Source organism: Bos indicus x Bos taurus, chromosome 4 (genome assembly GCF_003369695.1).
Source record: "Bos indicus x Bos taurus breed Angus x Brahman F1 hybrid chromosome 4, Bos_hybrid_MaternalHap_v2.0, whole genome shotgun sequence".
Taxonomy (NCBI): domain Eukaryota; kingdom Metazoa; phylum Chordata; class Mammalia; order Artiodactyla; family Bovidae; genus Bos; species Bos indicus x Bos taurus.
In genome coordinates, this window is record NC_040079.1 from 17,474,888 (window position 1) to 17,496,905 (window position 22,018).

Consider the following 22,018-nt stretch of genomic DNA (forward strand, 5'->3'; position numbering starts at 1 on the left):
ACTTTATTTTGGGGGGCTCCAAAATCACTGCAGATAGTGACTGCAGTCATGAAATTAAGAGACGTTAGCTCCTTGGAAGAAAAGTTATGACCAACACAGACAGAATATTAAAAATCAGAGACATTACTTTGCCAACAAAGGCCTGTCTAGTCAAAGCTGTTTTTTCCAGTAGCCATGTGTGGATGTGAGAGTTGGACTATAAAGAAAGCTGAGCGCTGAAGAATTGATGCTTTTGAACTGTGGTGTTGGAGAAGACTCTTGAGAGTCCCTTGGACAGCAAAGAGATCCAAGCAGTCCATCCTAGGGGAAACCAGTCCTGAATATTCATTGGAAGGACTGATGCTTAAGGTGAAACTCCAATACTTTGGCCACCTGATGTGAAGAACTAACTCATTGGAAAAGACCCTGATGCTGGGAAAGATTGAAGGTGGGAGGAGAAGGGGATGACAGAGGATGAGATGGTTGGATGGCATCACCGACTCAATGGACATGAGTTTGAGGAGACTCTGGGAGTTGGTGTTGAACAGGGAGGCCTGATGTGCTGTAGTCCATGGGGTCACAAAGAGTCAGTCATGACTGAGCGATTGAACTGAACTTACTGTATTTTCAGTGATTTAAGAGATTTCAACAGTAGTTTTGACCATATGTGATTTTTTTCCTTCTGCTTTGAAAACACAGAAACTACAAAGAAGAAATAAAATATTACTACCTAATATTTTAGTAGCAATAACAAATATAAATATGTTAATGAAGCCCTCGCTATATGTATAAGCATATATATATAAATATGCATGTACAATATACTCAAATATGATCATAGTTTGTATGCTTTTCATATCTTAATATATTTAAAATACTTTATTGGAATAATTTTTCAGTTGTTAGCTTGATATTTATGATGGCATTATTCATACGATGATTGTACATTGTGAAATCTATATTTATTTTTAAATCTTATTGAAGTGTAGTTGAATTACACTATTCTTAGTTTCAGGTGTACAGCAAAGTGATTTGGTTATATATACACATATATTCATTCTTTTTCAGATTCTTTTCATAATAACTTAATCTATATAGTTTATTACAGATTATTGAGTAGACCTCCCTGTGCTACACAGTAGGTCTTTATTGGTTATCTATCTCATATATAGTAGTATATGTGTGTATGTTAATCCCAAGCTCCTACTTTGTCTCTCCCCTCCATATTTCCTCTTTGGTAACCAAAAGGTTGTTTTCAAGATCTGTGAGTCTGTTTCTGTTTTGTAATAATAACTTCGTTTATATCATTTTTAAAAATTAGGTTCCATATACGATATTTATCATTCTCTGCTTTCACTAGTATGAAAATCTCTAGCTTCATCCCTATTGCTTCAAATGGCATTTTGTTCTTTGCATGGCTGAGTAGTATTCCATTGTCTATATGCACCATGTTGTCTTTATCCATTCATCTGTAGATGGACATTTAGGTTGTTTCCATACCTTGTTTACTGTGACTAGTGCTGCTATGAACATAGAAGTACCTGTATCTTTTTGAATTACAGTTTTGTCTGTATATAAGACTAAGTCTGTATACTAAGACTGGGATTGCTGGATCATATGGTAATTATATTTTTAGTTTTCTGAGGAATCTCCATACTGTTTTCCTTAGTGGCTGCACCATTTTTCACCCTGGGTCAGGAAGATTCCTGGGAGAAGGGCATGGCAACCCACTCCAGTATTCTTGCCTGGAGAATCCCATGGACAAAGAAGCCTGTTGTGCTAGTCCATCGGGTCACAAAGAGTCAGACATGACTGAAGTGACTTATCACAACAGTGTAAAACAGTTTTGTTTTCTCCACACCCTCTCCAGCCTTTATTCTTGTAGACTTTCTGGTGATGACCATTCTGACTGGTATGGGGTGGTACCTCATTGTAGTTTTGATTTGCATTTCTCTAATATTGGAGAAGACTCTTGAGAGTCCCTTGGACTGCAAGGAGATCCAACCAGTCCATTCTGAAGGAGATCAGCCCTGGGATTTCTTTGGAAGGAATGATGCTAAGGGTGAAACTCCAGTACTTTGGCCACCTCATGCGAAGAGTTGACTCATTGGAAAAGACTCTGATGCTGGGAAGGATTGGAGGCAGGAGGAGAAGGGGACAACAGAGGATGAGATGGCTGGATGGCATCACTGACCCGATGGACGTGAGTCTGGGTGAACTCTGGGAGTTGGTGATGGACAGGGAGGCCTGGTGTGCTGCCATTCATAGGGTCGCAAAGAGTCGGACACGACTGAGTGACTGAACTGAACTGAATAATGTGATGTTGAGCATCTTTTCATGTGATTTTGGCTATCTGTATATTTTCTTTGGAGAAAGGTCTACTTAGATATTCTGCCCATTTTTTAAATTTTGGATTCAGTTGTTTGTTTTTTGACATAGATTGTGTGAGCTGTTTGTATGTTTTGGAGATTAATCCCCTGTCTGTCACTTCACTTGCAAATATTTTCTCCCATTCTGTGGGTTGTCTTTTTCATTTTGTTTATGGTTTCTTTTGCCATGAAAAAGCTTTTAAGTTTAATTAGGTCACATTTGTTTATTTTTTGTTTTTATTTCCATTACTCTTGGAGGTGGATCAAAAAGTTATTGCTGTCATTATGTCAAAGAGCATTCTGCCTATGTTTTCCTCTAGGAGTTTTTATAGTATCCAGTCTTACATGTAGGTCTTTGATCCATTTTGAGTTTATTTTTGTGTATGATGTTAGAAAATGTTCTAATTTCATTGTTTTACATATAGCTGTCCAGTTTTCCTAATACCATTTATTGAAGAAACTGTCCTTTCTCTATTGTATTTTCTTTTATTTGTTTATTTCTTTTTTGGCTGTGCCAAGTCGTCGTGGTGGCATGTAGGATCTTTGGTCTTTGTTGAGGCACGTGGAATTTTTAGTTGAGGTATGGGTAATCTTTAGTTGTAGTGTGTGAACTTTTACTTGGGGCATGTGGGATCTGGTTCCCTGGCCAGGGATCAAGCCTGGTCTCCTATATTGGGAGCGTGGAGTTTTAGCCTTTGAACCACCAGGGAAGCCCCATCTATTGGATAATCTTACCTCCTTTTTCATAGATTAGTTGACCAAACGTGTGTGGGCTTATTTCTAGGATTTCTATCCTGTTTCCACTGGTCTACATTTGTTTTTGCACCAGTACCATCTGTTGTGATATTTGTGGCTTTGTAGTGTAATCTGAATCAGAGAGCCTGATTCTTCCCGTTGTAATTTTCTTTCTCAAGATTGCTTTGGCTATTCAAGACCTTCTGTGTTTCCATACAAATGTAAAATTTTCCTGTTCTCTGAAAAATGCCGTTGGTAATTTGATAGAATCTATAGATTTGACTGAATTCAATTTGATTGAATCTGTAGATTGTCTGAGGTAGTACAGTCATTTTGACTATTGATTGTTCCAAGCCAAGAACATAGTATATCTTTCCATCTGTTTGTGTCATCTTTGATTTCTTACATCAGTGTCTTATATTAATAGTTTTCAGTTTTTTTGGCCTCCTGAGGTAGGTTTATTGTTAGACATTTTATTCTTTTTGATGCGATGTTAAATGGGATTGCTTCCTTAATTTCCAATTCCACTCTTTTGTTATTCAGTTCAGTCACTCAGTCGTGTCCAACTTTTGCGACCCTATGAATCGCAGCATGCCAGGCCTCTCTGTCCACCACCAACTCTCCAGAGTTCACTCAGACTCACGTCCATCGAGTCAGTGATGCCATCCAGCCATCTCATCCTCTGTCATCCCCTTCTCCTCCTGCCCCCAATCCCTCCCAACATCAGAGTCTTTTCCAGTGAGTCAACTCTTCACATGAGGTGGCCAAAGTACTGGAGTTTGAGCTTTAGCATCATTCCTTCCAAAGAAATCCCAGGGCTGATCTCCTTTAGAATGGACTGGTTGGATCTCCTTGCAGTCCAAGGGACTCTCAAGAGTCTTCTCCAACACCACAGTTCAGAAACATCAATTCTTTGGTGCTCAGCTTTCTTCAGAGTCCAACTCTCACATCCATACATGACCACAGGAAAAACCATAGCCTTGACTAGATGGACCTTTGTTGGCAAAGTAATGTCTCTGCTTTTGAATATGCTATCTAGGTTGGTCATAACTTTCCTTCCAAGGAGTAAGCGTCTTTCAATTTCATGGCTGTGGTCACCATCTGCAGTGATTTTGGAGCCCAAAAAGATAAAGTCTGACACTGTTTCCACTGTTTCCCCATCTATTTACCATGAAATGATGGAACCAGATGCTATGATCTTCGTTTTCTGAATGTTGAGCTTTAAGCCAACCTTTTTGGTCTCCACTTTCACTTTCATCAAGAGGCTTTTTAGTTCCTCTTCACTTTCTGCCATAAGGGTGGTGTCATCTGCATATCTGAGGTTATTGATATTTCTCCTGGCAATCTTGATTCCAGCTTGTGTTTCTGCCAGCCCAGTGTTTCTCATGATGTACTCTGCATATAAGTTAAATAAACAGGGTGACAATATACAGCCTTGACGTACTCCTTTTCCTATTTGGAACAAGTCTGTTGTTCCATGTCCAGTTCTAACTGTTGCATCCTGACCTGCATATAGGTTTCTCAAGAGGCAGGTCAGGTGGTCTGGTATTCCCATCTCTTGAAGAATTTTCCACAGTTTTTTGTGATCCACACAGTCAAAGGCTTTGGCATAGTCAATAAAGCAGAAATAGTTGTTTTTCTGGAACTCTCTTGCTTTTTTGATGATCCAGCGGATGTTGGCAGTTTGATCTCTGGTTCTTCTGCCTTTTCTAAAACCAGCTTGAACATCTGGAAGTTCATGGTTCATGTATTGCTGACACCTGGCTTGGAGAATTTTGAGCATTACTTTACTAGCATGTGAGATGAGTGTAACTGTGTGGTAGTTTGAGCATTCTTTGGCATTGCCTTTCTTTGGGATTGGAATGAAAACTGACCTTTTCCAGTCCTGTGGCCACTGCTGAGTTTTCCAAATTTGCTGGCATATTGAGTGCAGCACTTTCACAGCATCATCTTTCATGATTTGGAATAGCTCAACTGGAATTCCATCACCTCCACTAGCTTTGTTCGTAGTGATGCTTTCTAAGGCCCACTTGACTTCACATTCCAGGATGTCTGTTTCTAGATGAATGATCACACCATCGTGATTATCTGTATAGGAATGCAAGAGATTTTTTTTTTGGTTTGTTTTTAATTTTGTATTCTGCAAGTTTACTGAATTAATTGAGTTCTAGTAGTTTTCTGGTAGTATCTTTAGGTTTTTCTAATTATAGAATTTTGTCAAGAGAATACACTGGTCATAGCAGACACCCTCTTCCAACAACACAAGAGAAGACTCTACACATGGCCATCACCAGATGGTCAACACCAAAATCAGATTGATTATATTCTTTTCAGCCAAAGATGGAGAAGCTCTATACAGTCAGCAAAAACAAGACCGGGAGATGACTGTGGCTCAGATCATGAGCTCCTTATTGCCAAATTCAGACTTAACATTGAAGAAAGTAGGGAAAACCACTAGACCATTCAGGTATGACCTAAATCAAATCCCTTATGATTATACAGTGGAAGTGAGAAATAGATTTAAGGGACTAGATCTGAGAGATAGAGTGCCTGATGAACTGTGGACTGAGGTTCATGACATTATACAGGAGACAGGGATCAAGACCATCTCCATAAAAAAGAAATGCAAAAAAGCAAAACGGCTGTCTGAGGAGGCCTTACAAATAGCTGTGAAAAGAAGAGAAGCGAAAAGCAAAGGAGAAAAGGAAATATATAGACATCTGAATGCAGAGTTCCAAAGAATAGCAAGAAGAGATAAGAAAGCCTTCTTCAGCGATCAATGCAAAGAAATAGAGGAAAACAACAGAATGGGAAAGACTAGAGATCTCTTCAAGAAAATTAGAGATACCAAGGGAACATTTCATGCAAAGATGGGCTCGATAAAGGACAGAAATGGTATGGACCCAAGAGAAGCAGAAGATATTAAGAGGTGGCAAGAATACACAGAAGAACTGTACAAAAAAGATCTTCATGACCAAGATAATCACAATGGTGTGATCACTGACCTAGAGCCAGACATCCTGGATTGTGAAGTCAAGTGGGCCTTAGAAAGCATCACTACGAACAAAGCTAGTGGAGGTGATGGAATTCCAGTTGAGCTATTTCAAATCCTGAAAGATGATGCTGTGAAAGTGCTGCACTCAATCTGCCAGCAAATTTGGAAAACTCAGCAGTGGCCACAGGACTGGAAAAGGTCAGTTTTCATTCCAATCCCAAAGAAAGGCAATGCCAAAGAATGCTCAAACTACCGCACAATTGCACTCATCTCACATGCTAGTAAAGTAATGCTCAAAATTCTCCAAGCCAGGCGTCAGCAATACGTGAACCGTGAACCTCCAAATGTTCAAGCTGGTTTTAGAAAAGGCAGAAGAACCAGATATCAAACTGCCAATATCCGCTGGATCATCAAAAAAGCAAGAGAGTTCCAGAAAAACAACTATTTCTGCTTTATTGACTATGCCAAAGCCTTTGACTGTGTGGATCACAAAAAACTGTGGAAAATTCTTCAAGAGATGGGAATACCAGACCACCTGACCTGCCTCTTGAGAACCTGTACGCATGTCAGGATGCAACAGTTAGAACTGGACATGGAACAACAGACTTGTTCCAAATAGGAAAAGGAGTATGTCAAGGCTGTATATTGTCACCCTGCTTATTTCACTTATATGCAGATTACATCATGAGAAATACTGGGTTGGAAGAAGCATAAGCTGGAATCAAGATTGCTGGGAGAAATATCAATAACCTCAGATATGCAGATGACACCACCCTTATGGCAGAAAGTGAAGAGGAACTAAAAAGCCTCTTGATGAAAGTGAAAGTGGAGAGTGAAAAAGTTGGCTTAAAGCTTAACATTCAGAAAACAAAGATCATAGCATCTGGTCCCATCATTTCATGGGAAATAGATGGGGAAACAGTGGAAACAGTGTCAGACTTTATCTTTTTGGGCTCCAAAATCACTGCAGATGGTGACTGCAGCCATGAAATTAAAAGACGCTTACTCCTTGGAAGGAAAGTTATGACCAACCTAGATAGCATATTCAAAAGCAGAGACATTCCTTTGCTGACAAAGGTCCGTTTAGTCAAGGCTATGGTTTTTCCAGTGGTCATGTATGGATTTGAGAGTTGGACTGTGAAGAAAGCTGAGGGCCAAAGAATTGATACTTTTGAACTGTGGTGTTGGAGAAGATTCTTGAGAGTCCCTTGGACTGCAAGGAGATCCAACCAGTCCATTCTAAAGGAGATCAGCCCTGGGATTTCTTTGGAAGGAATGATGCTAAAGCTCAAACTCCAGTACTTTGGCCACCTCATGTGAAGAGTTGACTCACTGGAAAAGACTCTGATGTTGGGAGGGATTGGGGGCAGGAGGAGAAGGGGATGACAGAGGATGAGATGGCTGGATGGCATCACCGACTCGATGGAGACGTGAGTTTGAGGAAACACCGGGAGATGGTGATGGACAGGGAGGCCTGGTGTGCTGCAATTCATGGGGTCGCAAAGAGTCAGACACGACTGAGCAACTGAACTGAACGGAACTGAACTGATGTATTGTGTCTTCTCTAAACATTGATAATTTTACTTCTTCTTTCCTAATTTGAATTCCTTTTATTTCTTTTTCTTTTGATTGCTGTGGCCAAGACTCCCAAAACTATATTGAATAAAAGTCATGAAAGTGGACATCAATGCCCTGTTCCTGATCTTAGAATGCTTTCAGCTTTCCACTGTTGGGAATGATGTTAGTTGTCGGTTTGTCATATATGGCCTTCTTTAAGGTAAAGTAATTTCCCTCTGTGCCCACTTTCTGGAGAGTTTTAATCCTAAACAGGTGTTGAATTTTGTCAAAAGCTTTTTCTGCATCTATTGAGATGATCAGATGGTTTTTATGCTTCAGTTTTTTAATATTATGTATCACACTAATTTGTGGATATTGAAGAATCCTTGGAATAAATCCCACTTGATCATGGTTTGTGATCCTTTTAATGTATTGTCGGATTCAGTTTGCTAGTATTTTGTTGGGTATTTTTGTGTCTGTGTTCATCAGTGATATTGATACCTAATTTTCTTTGTTTTTTTCTCTATCTCTGTCTGGTTTTGGTATGGAGATGATGGTGCTGTCATAGAATGTGCTTGGGAGTGTTCCTTTTTCCTCTGGAATGTTTTAGGAAGAATTTCAGAAGGATAGGTATTAATTTATCTCTAAATATTGGATAGAAATCTCCTGTGAAGCCATCTGATCCTGGAATTTTGCTGGAAGTTTTAAAATCAGTTTTAATTTCAGTATCTCTGATTGGTCTGTTCATATTTTCTGTTTCTTTCTGGTTCAGTCTTGGAAGGTTGTACTTTTCAAAGAATTTATTCATCTCTTCTAGGTTGTTCATTTTATTGGCATGTAGTTATTTGCAGTAGTTTCTTATGATCCTTTGTGTTTCTGTGGTGTCCATTGTAACTCTTTTGTGTCCATTTTTGATTTTATGGGTTTGAGTCCTCTCTTTTTTGGGTGAATCTGGCTAAAGATTTATCAATTTTGCTTATCTTTTCAAAGAACCAGATTTTAGTTTCATTGATCTTTTCTGTTTCCTTCATTGCTATTTCATTTATTTCTGCTCTAATATTGCTTTCTTTCCATTCCTCAAAAATTTTAAGATTTTTTTTGTTCTTCTTTCTCTAGTTGTTTTAGGTGTAAGATTAGGGTGTTTATTTGGGATTTTTCTTGCTTCTTGAGGTAAGATTGTATTGCTATAAACTCCTCCCTTAGAACTGCTTTTTCTGCATTCCATAGGTTTTGGATCATTTAATTTTCATTGTCATTTGTCTCTAGATACTTTTTATTTTTCCTCTTTAATTTCTTCAGTGATCCATTGATTGTTTCATAACATATAGTTTAGCCTCCATACATTTTTTATTTTTACAGTTTTTTCCCCCCCTGTAATTGATTTCTAATCTTATAGATTTTGGTTAGAAAAGACGCTTCTATGATTTTCAATTTTATTAAGTTTACTGAGGCTTGATTTGTGGCCCAACATGTAATCTATCCTGAAGAATGTTCCATGTGCACTTGAGAAGAACGTGTTTTCTGCTGTTTTCAGATGGAATGTTCTATAAATATTAAGTCTGTCTGGTCTAATGTGTCATTTAAAGCCTGTGTTTCCATATAGATTTTTTTGTCTGGATGATCTGTCCATTGGTGTAAGTGGGGTGTTAAAGTCCACCACTATTTTTGTGTTACTGACAGTTTCCCCTTTTATGGCTCTTAGCATTTGTCTTATATATTGAGGTGCTTCTTTGCTAGGTGCATATATATTTAGAATTGTAATAACTTCTTGGATTGATCACTTCATCATTATGTAGTATCTTTATTTGCCTCTTAAAAGTCTTTATTTTAAAGTCTAGTTTGTCTTATATGAGAATTGCTACTCCAGCTTTCTTTTAATATCCCTTTGCATGGAATACCTTTTTCCATCCCCTCACTTTCAGTCTGTATGTGTCCCTAGATCTGAAGTGGATGTCTTATAGGCAGCATATATACAGGTCTTGTTTCTGTATCCATTCAACCAGTCTATATCTTTTGGTTGAAGCATGTAATCCATTTACATTTAAGGTAATTATGTGTGTTCTTAGAGCCATTTTGTTGGTTGATTTGAATCTGTTTTTGTAGGTCTTTTTTCTTCCCTTCCTCTTTTGTTCTCTTCTCTTGTGATTTGATATCCATCTTTAATGTTGTGTTTGGATTGCTCTTTTGTGTATGGATATCTATTATACATTTTTGGTTTATGGCTCCCATGAGGTTTTTGATATAGCACTCTCTCTCTCTATACACACACACACACACACACACACACACACACACACACATATATAGTATATATATATATATATGATATACAAGATTGTTTTAAGTTGCTGGTCTCTTAATTTCCATGCATTTCCAATATTCTGCATTTGTATTCTCCTCTTCTCATAGTTGTTGGTTTTGATATCATATTTGTGTGTGGATGATTTCCTACCTTTACTTTAGGTTTGACTTTACTGGTGAGCTTTCTTGTTTGTAATTTTCTTATTTCAAGTTGTGGACTTTTCTTTTCCACCCAGAGAAGTTCCTTCAGGGTTTGTTGTAAAGCTGGTTTGGTGGCGTTGAATTCTTTTAACTTTTGCTTGTTTGTTAAGCTTTTGATTTCTTTGTCAAATCTAAATGACAGCCTTGCTGGGTAGAGTAGTCTTGCTTGGGGGTTTTTCCCTTTCATTACTTTAAATATATCATGCTCTTCCATTCTGGTCTGTAGAGTTTCTTTTGTAAGATAAGCTGATAAAATTTTGGAGATTCCCTTGTATCTTATTTATTGTTTTTTTCTTGTTGCTTTTAATATTTTTTGTCTTTAATTTTTGTTACTTTGATTAATAGGTGTCTCAGCATGTTCCTCCTTGGGTTTATCTTGAATGAGACTTTCTGTTCTTCCCAGACTTGAGTGTTTCCTTTCTTATGTTGGGATTCCCAGGTAGCTCAGTGGTAAAGAATCAGCCTGCCAATGCAGGAGACACAGGTTCAATCCCTGGGTGGGGAAGATCCCCTGGAGGAGGAAATGGAAACCCACTCCAGTATTCTTGCCTGGAGAATATCCATGGACAGAGGAGCCTGGCAAGCTACAGTCCATGGGGTTGCAAAGAGTCGGACAGGACTGATCATGCACGTACCACATACCTTTCTAATGTTAGGGAAGTTTTCAGCTATAATCTTTTCAAATCTCAATATTGTCTCAAGCTCTTTCTCTGTTTCCTTCACATAATAGGGTGAAGGATGTGAATGTTGGTGCATTTAATATTGTCCCAGAGGTCTCTGAGAGTATCCTCATTTCTTTTTATTGTTTTTTTCTTTATTCCTTGGAAGTGATTTCCACCACTGTGTCTTCCAGCTCACTTATTTGTTTTTCTCCCTCATTTATTGTGCTATTGTGCTAGCCTTCTACTTTTCATTGTATTCCTTCCATTCTTCAGTGTATTTTTTCATTGCAGTTATTGTATTCTTCTGTTTATCTGTCGATAAAGGACAGAAATGGTATGGACCTATCAGAGGCAGAAGATATTAAGAAGAGGTGGCAAGAATACACAGAAGAACTGTACAAAAAAGGTCTTCATGACCCAGATAATCACAATGGTGTGATCACTCACCTAGAGCCAGACATCCTGGATTGTGAAGTCAAGTGGGCCTTAGAAAGCATCACTATGAACAAAGCTAGTGGAGGTGATGGAATCCCAGTTGAGCTATTTCACATCCTGAAAGATGATGCTGTGAAAGTGCTGCACTCAATATGCCAGCAAATTTGGAAAACTCAGCAGTGGCCACAGGACCGGAAAAGGTCAGTTTTCATTCCAATCCCAAAGAAAGGCAATGCCAAAGAATGCTCAAACTACCGTACAATTGCACTCATCTCACACGCTAGTAAAGTAATGCTCAAAATTCTCCAAGCCAGGCTTCAGCAATACGTGAACCATGAACTTCCTGATGTTCAAGCTGGTTTTAGAAAAGGCAGAGGAACCAGAGATCAAATTGCCAACATCTGCTGGATCATGGAAAAAGCAAGAGAGTTCCAGAAACATCTATTTCTGCTTTATTGACTAGGCCAAAGCCTTTGACTGTGTGGATCACAATAAACTGGAAAATTCTTCAAGAGATGGGAATACCAGACCACCTGACCTGCCTCTTGAGAAACCTATATGCAGGTCAGGAAGCAACAGTTAGAACTGGACATGGAACAACAGACTTGTTCCAAATAGGAAAAGGAGTATGTCAAGGCTGCATATTGTCACCCTGCTTATTTAACTTCTATGCAGAGTACATCATGAGAAACGCTGGGCTGGAAGAAGCACAAGGTGGAATCAAGATTGCTGGGAGAAATATCAATAACCTCAGATATGCAGATGACACCACCCTTATGGCAGAAAGTGAAGAAGAACTAAAGAGCCTCTTGATGAAAGTCAAAGAGGAGAGTGAAAAAGTTGGCTTAAAGCTCAACATTCAGAAAACAAAGATCATGGCATCTAGCCCTATCATTTCATGGCAAATAGGTGGGGAAAAAATGGAAACAGTGAGAGACTTTATTTTCTTGGGCTCCAAAATCATTGCAGATGGTGACTGCAGCCATGCAATTAAAAGACGCTTGCTCCCTGGAAGAAAAGCTATGACAAACCTAGACATTAAAAGCAGAGATATCACTTTGCCGACAAAGGTCCATATGGTCAAAGCTATTGTTTGTTCAGTAGTCATGTATGGAATGTGCGTTTTGGACCATAAAGAAGGCTGAGCACTGAAAAACTGATGCTTTTGAACTGTGATGCTGGAGAAGTCTCTTGAGAGTCCCTTGGATGGCAGGGATTCAAACCAGTCATTCCTATAGGAAATCAACCCTGAATATTCTTGGATGGATTGATGCTGAAGCTCCCATGCTTTGGCCAAATGACGTGAAGAGCCAATTCATTGGAAAAGACCCTGATGCTGGGAAAGATTGAAGGCAGGAGGATAAGGGGACGGCAGAGGATGAGATGGTTGGATGGTATCACGGACTCAATGAACATGAGTTTGAACAAACTCCAGGGGATAGTGAAGGGCAGGGAAGCCTGGCGTGCTGTAGTCCATGGGGTCACAGAGAGTCATGACTGAGCGACTGAACAACAACCCATTTCACTTTTACCTCCTGCCACTGGCAACTACCAGTGTGTTCTCCATATCTGTGAGAGTGTTTGTTTTTGATTTCACATAAGGGAGATCATACAGTGTTTGTCTTTATTTGGCTTATTTCACTGAGCATTGTGCCCTTCAGGTCTATACATGCTTTTCTAAGTCCCAGGAATTCCTTCCTTCCCGCCTTTATTTATGTTTTTGGCCATGCTGGGTCTTTGTTGCTGCACACAGGCTTTTTCTGGTTGCAGCAAGTGGCAGGCTACTCTTCGCTATGGTGTGGAGGCTTCTCATTGCTGTGGCTTCTCTCGTTGCAGAGCACTGGCTCTAGGTGCGTGGGCATTGGTAGATGTAGCACGTGGGCTCAGTAGTTTTGGTTCATGGGCTTTGTTGCCCTGAAACATGTGGGATATTCCCGGACTGGGGATTGAACTTGTGTCCCCTGCATTTGTAGGTGGATTCTTAACCACTGAATCACCAAGGAGGGCCCAGGTTCCTTGTTTTTTTATAGCTCAATAATATTCCACTGTATATATCCATACTACATTTACTTTATATGCTCACCCACCCGCGGATTCTTAGGTTGTTTCTGTATTTTGGCTATTGCAAATAACACTGCAATGAACATGGGAGTGTAGATATTTCTTTAAGTGTTTTTGCTTCTTTTGGATAAATAGAACTGGAATTGCTGGATCATATGGTAGTTCTATTTTTAATTTTTTTTAGGAATTACTATACTGTTTTCCATAGTGGCTGCATCAATTTGTAGCCCCACCATTGATGAATATAGGGTGTAAAAGTTCAAAAGTATTCCCTTTTCTCCACATCCTTACCAACGCCTGTGATCTCTTGCCTTTTTGATACTAGCCATTCTAACATGTATGGGGTGATATCTCACTGTGGTTTTAATTTGCATTTCTTTTGTGATTAGTAATGTTGGGTATATTTTCATATACTTGCTGGCCATCTGTACGTCATCTTTGGAAAAATGTCTATCAGATCCTCTGCCCATTTGTAAATTGAATTATTTTCTTGAGTTGTATGAGTTCTTTTCATATTTTGGATATTATTATTCATTCACTGGATATGGGGTATTAAAGTCCCCTACTATTTCTGTATTGCCATCTATTTCTCCCTTTAGATCTGTTAGCATTTGCTTTGTATATTTAGGTATTCCTGTATCGGGTACATAAGTATTTGTTGTATCCTCTCACAGGACTGACACCTTTATTACTATGTAATGACCTTCTTTGTGACTTCTTTTTTGTCTGGTAAGAGTATAGCTGTCTTAACTTTGGTTTTTCCATTAGCATGGAATACCGTTTTTGTTTTGTGCTACCATGAGGCTTACATAAGACATCTGAGAGATACAACAATTTATCTTTGATAGTGATTTAAGTATAGTGCTTTCCAAAGCACTACATTTTTACTCCCACCCACACTTTGGTTTTGATATGACAGTGTATCTATTTATGTCTTGTGTGTCCATTAACACATTATTGTAGTTACTTTTTATTACTTTTGGAGTGGGCAGAGGGAGAGCAGGAAGATGTGCCAGCCAGCCTCTAGGTCTCTGGAGAGGATTATAGTTGGTCCCTAGATGTGTGTTTAATTGGAAGCCTGCTGCTCAGGTTGCAGCTATGAAGATAAGCTACCAGGCCTCTTTCCAGAAAGATGTTTCAGTCTGCTGAGTCTCTGCTGCTGTGCGCTGGGGTGTAGGTAGTTAAGAATTCTTTCTTTGCTTATTATAATCTTGTGGGACATAGAAACAAACTCTGCTGGCCACCAGAGCCAGGCAATCAAGGGGTGTCCCCTGGGCAGTAGCCACAAAATTGGGACATGGTACATGTACAGAAGCTCCTTTCTGGGAGAAACCAGCGATCTGGAGCAAGACAGAAAGCACAGAGATGGCACCTGCCAGCCTCCATGTTTACAGACTATCTTTGCAGAATATGTTCCTAGATGGATGTTGTTAAATTACCTCTGTGTGAGCTAGGGTAGATAGCTAGGTAGTCCTTGGGAGCACTCTAAGAACAATGCTCAGTTTATGATAGCCCGGTCTCGTGTGCCTCATGGATGCAAGCCCTGTTGGCTTTCAAAACTAGATGTTTTGGGGGCTCATCTCTCAGGTGCTGGTCTTAAAAGCTGTGCTGCCAGATGTGGGGTTAAAACCCATCACTCCTCATGGAGAAGCTCAAACTTGTGAGTTCTCCTCTTATCTTGCCTGGGAAATCCTATGGACAGAGGAGCCTGGTAGGCTACAGTTCAAAGGGTTGCAAAGAGTCAGACATGACTGAGCACCTAAGCATGAACTGGGGGAGGGTTCATGGTAAGATTGTGTCTCAGCCTGTCCCACCCATCTTGATGTGGGTTTTTTTCTTTGCTTGATGTGTAGGAGTCATTAAGCTACTTTTGGGGTTTCTTTCAGAGGATATTGCTTTGTATGAGTTGTAGATTCAGTGTGTCCATGAGAGGAGGCGAGTTCATCTTGAACCCAAACCTTTATGAACTTTTTATAGCCTACTTTTGGCATGCAACAATATGTTACAGTCATTTTTCATGCCAATGAAAATAAAAGTCAAGCCCTTTTTCATGCTGAAAAATGTCATTTTATGTGTACTCCAAATGTTACTTTAAATCACTTTATCAGTTCTGTGTAAATGTCTAGACTATTTGATATCTGTCGATTATAAACAACAGTTATAAGCACCCTTGTGCTTACATTTTTATCCAAGTATGCAATTATCTCTTTAGGATAATTCTTAGAAATTGGATTGGTAGGTCAGGGGGTCTGCTCATTTTCCATTTTGATATACTGTGCTAAAATTCTCTTTAGGAAGATTGTGCCAAAGTGGTAGGCCCCACTGTTTCACATACTTGCCAACTGGTTTTGTTCACCTTTTTCATCTTTGCCAACCTTACCGACAATAAATGATATCCCTTTGTTATTATAATTCATATTTCTTCAATTAGGAATGAAACTGAATGTCCCTTTCATATTTTAATTGGGTGTCTACTTTAGCTTGCCCACTCCTTGTCTTAAATTCAGTTTTAAAACATTGATTTGTGACCATCCTTCATACCTATAAAGTATTTGTTACTTTGCTAACATACTGCAGATATTCCCTCCAATTTTTTGTTTGTCTTTCACTCCTATTTATGTTCCCCTTTCTTTGTACAGGAACTTAAAGTTCATAGGCAGTCAAATATATCAATATGTTTATTTACAGTGTCTGCGTTCTGTGATTAGAATGATAAGGATACATATCTCTTTACTTCCAGTCTTTCTTTGGCCTTGTGTTTTTTTGGGAGAAAGGGTGTGTAAGCTTAAAATTTTTTTTTTTTTTTTTTGCTGTACTGCATGGCATATGGGATCTTAGTTCCCCCACCAGGGATCAAACCTATGCCCCCTGCAGTCAAAGCATGAGTCTTAACCTCTGTACTGCCAGGAAAGTCTCTAACCTTTTTATTGAAGTATAACAATACGTGAAACGTGAACTTCTAGATGTTCAAGCTGGTTTTAGAAAAAGCAGAGGAACCAGAGATCAGATTGCCAAGATCTGCTGGATCATTGAAAAAGCAAGAGGATTTCAGAAAAAACATCTATTTCTGGTTTATTGATTATGTCAAAGCCTTTGACTATGTGGATCACAACAAATTGTGGAAAATTCTGAAAGAGATGGGAATACCAGACCACCTGACCTGCCTCTTGAGAAATCTCTATGCAGGTCAGGAAGCAACAGTTAGAACTGGACATGGAACAACAGACTGGTTCCAAATAGGAAAAGGAGTATGTCAAGGCTGTATATTGTCACCCTGCTTATTTCACTTATATGCAGAGTACATCATGAGAAACGCTGGGCTGGAAGAAGCACAAGCTGGAATCAAGATTGCCGGGAGAAATATCAATAACCTCAGATATGCAGATGACACCACCCTTATGGCAGAAAGTGAAGAAGAACTAAAGAGCCTCTTGATGAAAATGAAAGAGGAGAGAAAAAGTTGGCTTAAAGCTCAACATTCAGAAAATGAAGATCATGGCATCTGGTCCCATCACTTCATGGCAAATAGATGGAGAAACACTGGAAACAGTGGCTGCCTTTATTTTTGGGGGCTCCAAAATCACTGCAGATGGTGATTGCAGCCATGAAATTAAAAGGCACTTACTCCTTGGAAGGAAAGTTATGACCATCCTAGACAGCATATTAAAAACCAGAGACATTACTTTGTCAACAAAGGTCCATCTAGTCAAGGCTATGGTTTATCCCATAGTCATGTATGGATGTGAGAGTTGGACTATAAAGAAATCTGAGCGCTGAAGAATTGATGCTTTTGAACTGTGGCGTCGGAAAAGACTCTTGAGAGTCCGTTGGACTGCACAGAGACCCAACAAGTCCATCCTAAAGAAATCAGTCCTGAATATTCATTGGAAGGACTGATGCTGAAGCTGAAACTCCAATAGTTTGGCCACCTCATGTGAAGAGTTGACTCATTGGAAAAGACCCTGATGCTGGGAAAGACTGAAGGCAGGAGGAGAAGGGGATGACAGAGAATGAGATGGTTGGATGGCATCACCACCTCAATGGGCATGAGTTTGAGTAAACTCCAGGAGTTGGTGATGGACAGGAAGGCCTGGCATGCTGCAGTCCCTGGGGTTGCAAAGAGTCAGACACTGAGCGACTGAACTGAACATACTTATGTGTGCACACTTATGTGTGCTCAGTCGTGTCTGACTCTCTGCGACCCCGTGGACTGTAGGTTGCCCGGCTCCTCTGTCCATGGGATTCTCCAGGCAAGAATACTGCAGTGGGTTGCCATGCCCTCCTCCAGGGGATCTTCCTGACCCAGGGATGGAACCTGTGTCTCCTGCATTGGCAGGCAGATTCTTTACCACTGAGCCATCTTTGAAGCCCCCATAACATGCATGTAAAAGTGTTCAAATCATTAAGTCTACAACTTCATTTTCACAAAGTGATATGCATCCCAGATTCTAACCCAGAAATCCCTGCTCTGATATGCCCTCTTTCAGGCCATTATAGTATCAAAGTGTGAGGTCAATGCAGGAAACAACTTTATGATTTCCTGAATGGCAGCCCAGTTGTCCCTACACTATTTATTGAATACCCTGTTTTTTACTCATGGATTAGAACTGTCTGCTTATATTCCCACAATTACTTGGTCTATTTCTAGCTTTGCTATTTTAGTCCATTGATCTGTCTGGTTTCATCACTGTCATATTCTTTTCATTAGTCAGATGGGGTTTATAGTATATTTTCAAATCTGGATGTGTATGCCCCACCTCACTGCTATTCTTTCTCAAATAACCTTTAGAATCATTTATTTGCAATGTGCCTCCCTTGTCAGCCCAAATCCTATTAAGATTCTAATTGTTAATTCATTAAATGTATCAGTTCATTTAGGAAAATTTGACTTTTTTCTCTTAATGTTGCCTTCCCATGTAAAAACAAGGTTTTTCTCTCCATTTATTCCATGTTCCTTGCTGGGATTTTATTGTTTTCTTCAAATAGATCTTGTACATCTTATGTTTATTCTTAGGCATTTTAAGGCTTTTCATTATTATTGCAAATAATGATTTTTTCATTATAACTTCTAGTCTAACATTTTAATTAGTTAATTGTAGAGAGGCAGTTAAGTTTTTTGTCTATGGATTTTCAAACAGCTTACTGAACCCCTTCCAGTGGGTTTCCATTTGATTCTCATGAGTTTTTCAGGTTTATCATTATACATGTCATGATTCCAATCTATCCCTGCATATTGAATCTTTTGGTCAGCATGTTAAGATTCCATAGCTTGCAGACTGTAAAACTCCATTTCCTCTTCTCTCCAGCCACACTACTTAAAAGAGTTCTTTCTCTTCACTGTATTCATTTCTTTCCCCTACTCAGTCCTCCTGTCCCAACCTGGCTGCAACCATCCTGACTCCACCAAAATGCTTCTTGCTACGGTCTCTCTGGTTCCACATCTCCAAATACAATTGTCCTTTTAACCGTCCATCTTGCGGGATGGCTCCCTCTCATGGATTCTGATGGCCATGTCCTCGTGCTCTCACCTTCCCATGGCACCCATCACCTTGCAGTCTTTCTCCTGCATCTTTGCTGCTCTTTCTGAATCAACGGTTCCCCCACCTCTGCAATTTATTATTGAGAATTCTTACTGCTCAACATTAGACCCTCATCTTTTCATATTTTTACTCTCTACTTTTAGCACCCATTGATGATTTTTACCTGAATCAATTCTTAGTGTGGTGGTTATATAATGACTTTCTGTCATTTCTTCTACATTTATTGGTTGGGATTCTTCTATAAAACACATGGAGGCTGAACAACACGCTGCTGAATAACCAAGAAATCACAGAAGAAATCAAAAGGCAGGACCTAGACACTACATCTAGTCCCAAAAGACTTCCTCCTGGTTCATCCTGTCAGAACTGAAGAAGGCAAGTTGACTTTTAGCAGAGGGAGGTATTGCAGGAAAGGAGATGGTTACTGGTTAAGCAAGCTGAATTAGTATGAGAAGGGGTAGGAAAACAGGCAGCTCTCATCTTCCCCAGGTATTGGTTTGCCCAGTGATACCCAAGGGGTGGGTGCAGGGAGAAGTCTGACGTGGCCGGTGCATGTTAACATCACTCCCAGCTTCTGGAAGAGTTGCACACAATGTCTACAAAAGCTTGGCCCAAATAAATACTAGATCTAGGATGTCAGAATTGCACAATTTGTAGAATGGCTGCAAAGCCTTTCATTTATGTATTTGGTGGGATGAATCCTTATTTTCCCTTTGGCATGAAGATCAGTGGAAACGTGACTGGGGTGCAGTATGAGTCATTCCTTGTGCTTTGCAGGTTCTTATGAGTGCATCGTTCCTGGGGGCCTTGTGTCTCTTCGCGTCTGTCTGTGTGGTGTGTGCCATTTCTGCATTTACTCTCCCCATTGAGACCAAAGGACGGGCCCTACAGGTAAGTGATGTGGGAATCTAAGTAGTCTCCTTTTGACAAAAGGAAATGTGCTTGGAGTAGGAAAATTCTTTTAAGTAGAGGTGATAATGCCCAAGCCTATGCTCACACAAGGGTACATTTGTTTAGCAGGTTCCAGTAGAAAAACTGGGTATCCAGTGCTCTTCCATGTAACTTTGAGCAGTATACTGATTATTCACTTCAAACCTTTGCTTCCTGTAAAGCTTGAACTGGGACTAAATGAGTATTACTGATACTTCAGCATTCTACCCTTTCCACTTTTCTTCTGTATAGAAGCAGTGCTGCAGAGCTAAATGTGGCCATAGGGTCAGAAACAGCTGTTTGCATTGCCTGTAGGATCACAGAATCTTTCCTTTTGGTCCCGCTATCTTCCCCCCAGTTTTTTCAACTGCCCATGGTAAGAGTGGAGGCAAAAACTTCCACACTGCACCAGCTGCCATCCAATACTGACAGTCAGACACAAAGTACATAAAAAGAAGTATAATGTGTGCTCCTGGGGGCAAAGTTGTATCAGGGACAGCTTCTCCTAGCCCTCTGCCCTTAGGGTTGGCTGTTTCCCTGCCTTAAATACAAAGCTTATTGCTGGCAGGCAAGGGCATGTGTGTACACGCACACATGGGAAATGGGGAGAACAGCTGAGGTTAGTATATACAGTTGACTCCTGAACAGGGGTCAGGACACCAACCTTCCAGGCTGTCAAAGCCTGCAGTATTAAAAACTTAGTCTTCAGTGTCCACAGTTCCTCACATCTGCAGATTCAACCAACCATGAACTACAGATCATACAGTACTAGAATATTTACAGTTGGAAAAAAATCCATGTAAAAGTGGACCTGCACAATTCAATCCCATGCTGTTTGAGAGTTAACTATAGTTTGGTAGATCTGAGCTGCCCCATCTAAATGGGACTGTGAAATCATCGTGCTTGTTTGGCTGAATGCAGCCTGCCCTTTCTCCCGTATGCTATTTATAGTGAATCGTGGGCACATGTTAATTATTTGTCCTGGTACAGATGTGTTTTGTTGTCTGAGTAGTTGGAAAACACTACTGAGTAAAGAGGGGGAAAGCACAACACGCTAGTGTCAATTTTTTCTTGTCCTAGATTCAAGATGTGTTATTGTTTTCCCTTTAACTTTTAATCTTTTAATCACAGATTAGATAACTTGCTAAGTAATTAGAAATTTACGGCTTTGTTTAGGTTCCTTACTTGGAAAGGTGACCTAATCACTGAATTCTTAAAACCAGGGATTGTATTAGGTGATTCAGATGATTCCTTTTAATCTTAAATAATAGGATTATCACACTCTTCACACAGTTGAGGAAAGTAAGGTAAGGGAAAGTTAAGTAACTTGTATAAAGGAACATGCTAAATACAGAGGGACTGGAATTTAAACTAGATTGCAAAATTAAGTGGTGCTACATCTTATGCTAATTTTCTATGGTGGTGGTTTTTTAAAGTAGCAATAATATGTATAAAATGAAATCTGGCTCATCATCCAACGTGCTTTATGGATTTCCGATTCAAGTCATATGCTGCTGCTGCTAAGTCGCTTCAGTCGTGTCCGACTCTGTGCGACCCCACAGACGGCAGCCCATTAGGCTCCTCTGTCCCTGGGATTCTCCAGGCAAGAACACTGGAGTGGGTTGCCATTTCCTTCTCCAGTGCATGAAAGTGAAAAGTGAAAGTGAAAGTGAAGTTGCTCAGTCGTGCCGGACTCTTAGCGACCCCATGGACTGCAGCCCACCAGACTCCTCCGTCCATGGGATTTTCCAGGCAAGAGTACTGGAGTGGGGTCAAGTCATATGAGCCACTGACAAAAACCATTCCCTTTTCTGTTGATTGAAATGAAATTATTTTACATGTCTGTTTATAAGACTTAATATCAGTTCCTACAACTTTCATATGCAGATCCAATAAATATATTTGTGTGGGAATATAGCCCTTGATGGCTCTGCTACTCAATGGCTGTATGTCTTCAGGCAAATCTCAAAAGGTGTATGTCTGTATCTCAGTGTTGTGAGCACTTAACATATGAAACTATCTAGTAACTGATACAGTAAAACTTCTAAAAATGTTTAAAACATGCCCTAAATTTTACCTTTCAACAGGATCCCAAATAATTTTAATGAACCAACCTGGCCAATAGTTAATAGTAGTAATTCCACTTTAGAATTACTTAAAAAATTTTTTTGATGGGCCTAGTAAACAATTAAAAAAAGAAAAGGTAAGTATAATGTGATTTTTTTCCCCTAAATGATATCTGTAATTGAATTA

At 39.7% G+C, this 22,018-nt stretch overlaps 1 protein-coding gene across 3 annotated transcripts in view; it reads left to right on the top strand.

Annotated features, from left to right (window-relative positions):
* SVOPL (SVOP like) overlaps positions 1 to 22,018 on the top strand; it is a 134,856-nt gene that overhangs the window by 74,635 nt on the left and 38,203 nt on the right. For 2 of the 3 annotated variants that reach the window (XM_027538888.1, XM_027538889.1), the window contains exon 15: positions 19,613 to 19,726. In XM_027538888.1, the coding sequence (XP_027394689.1) occupies positions 19,613 to 19,726 (114 nt within the window). Of the gene's footprint in view, positions 1 to 19,612; positions 19,727 to 22,018 lie in introns of those variants that run through there. The other variant, XM_027538890.1, reaches the window with a different exon arrangement.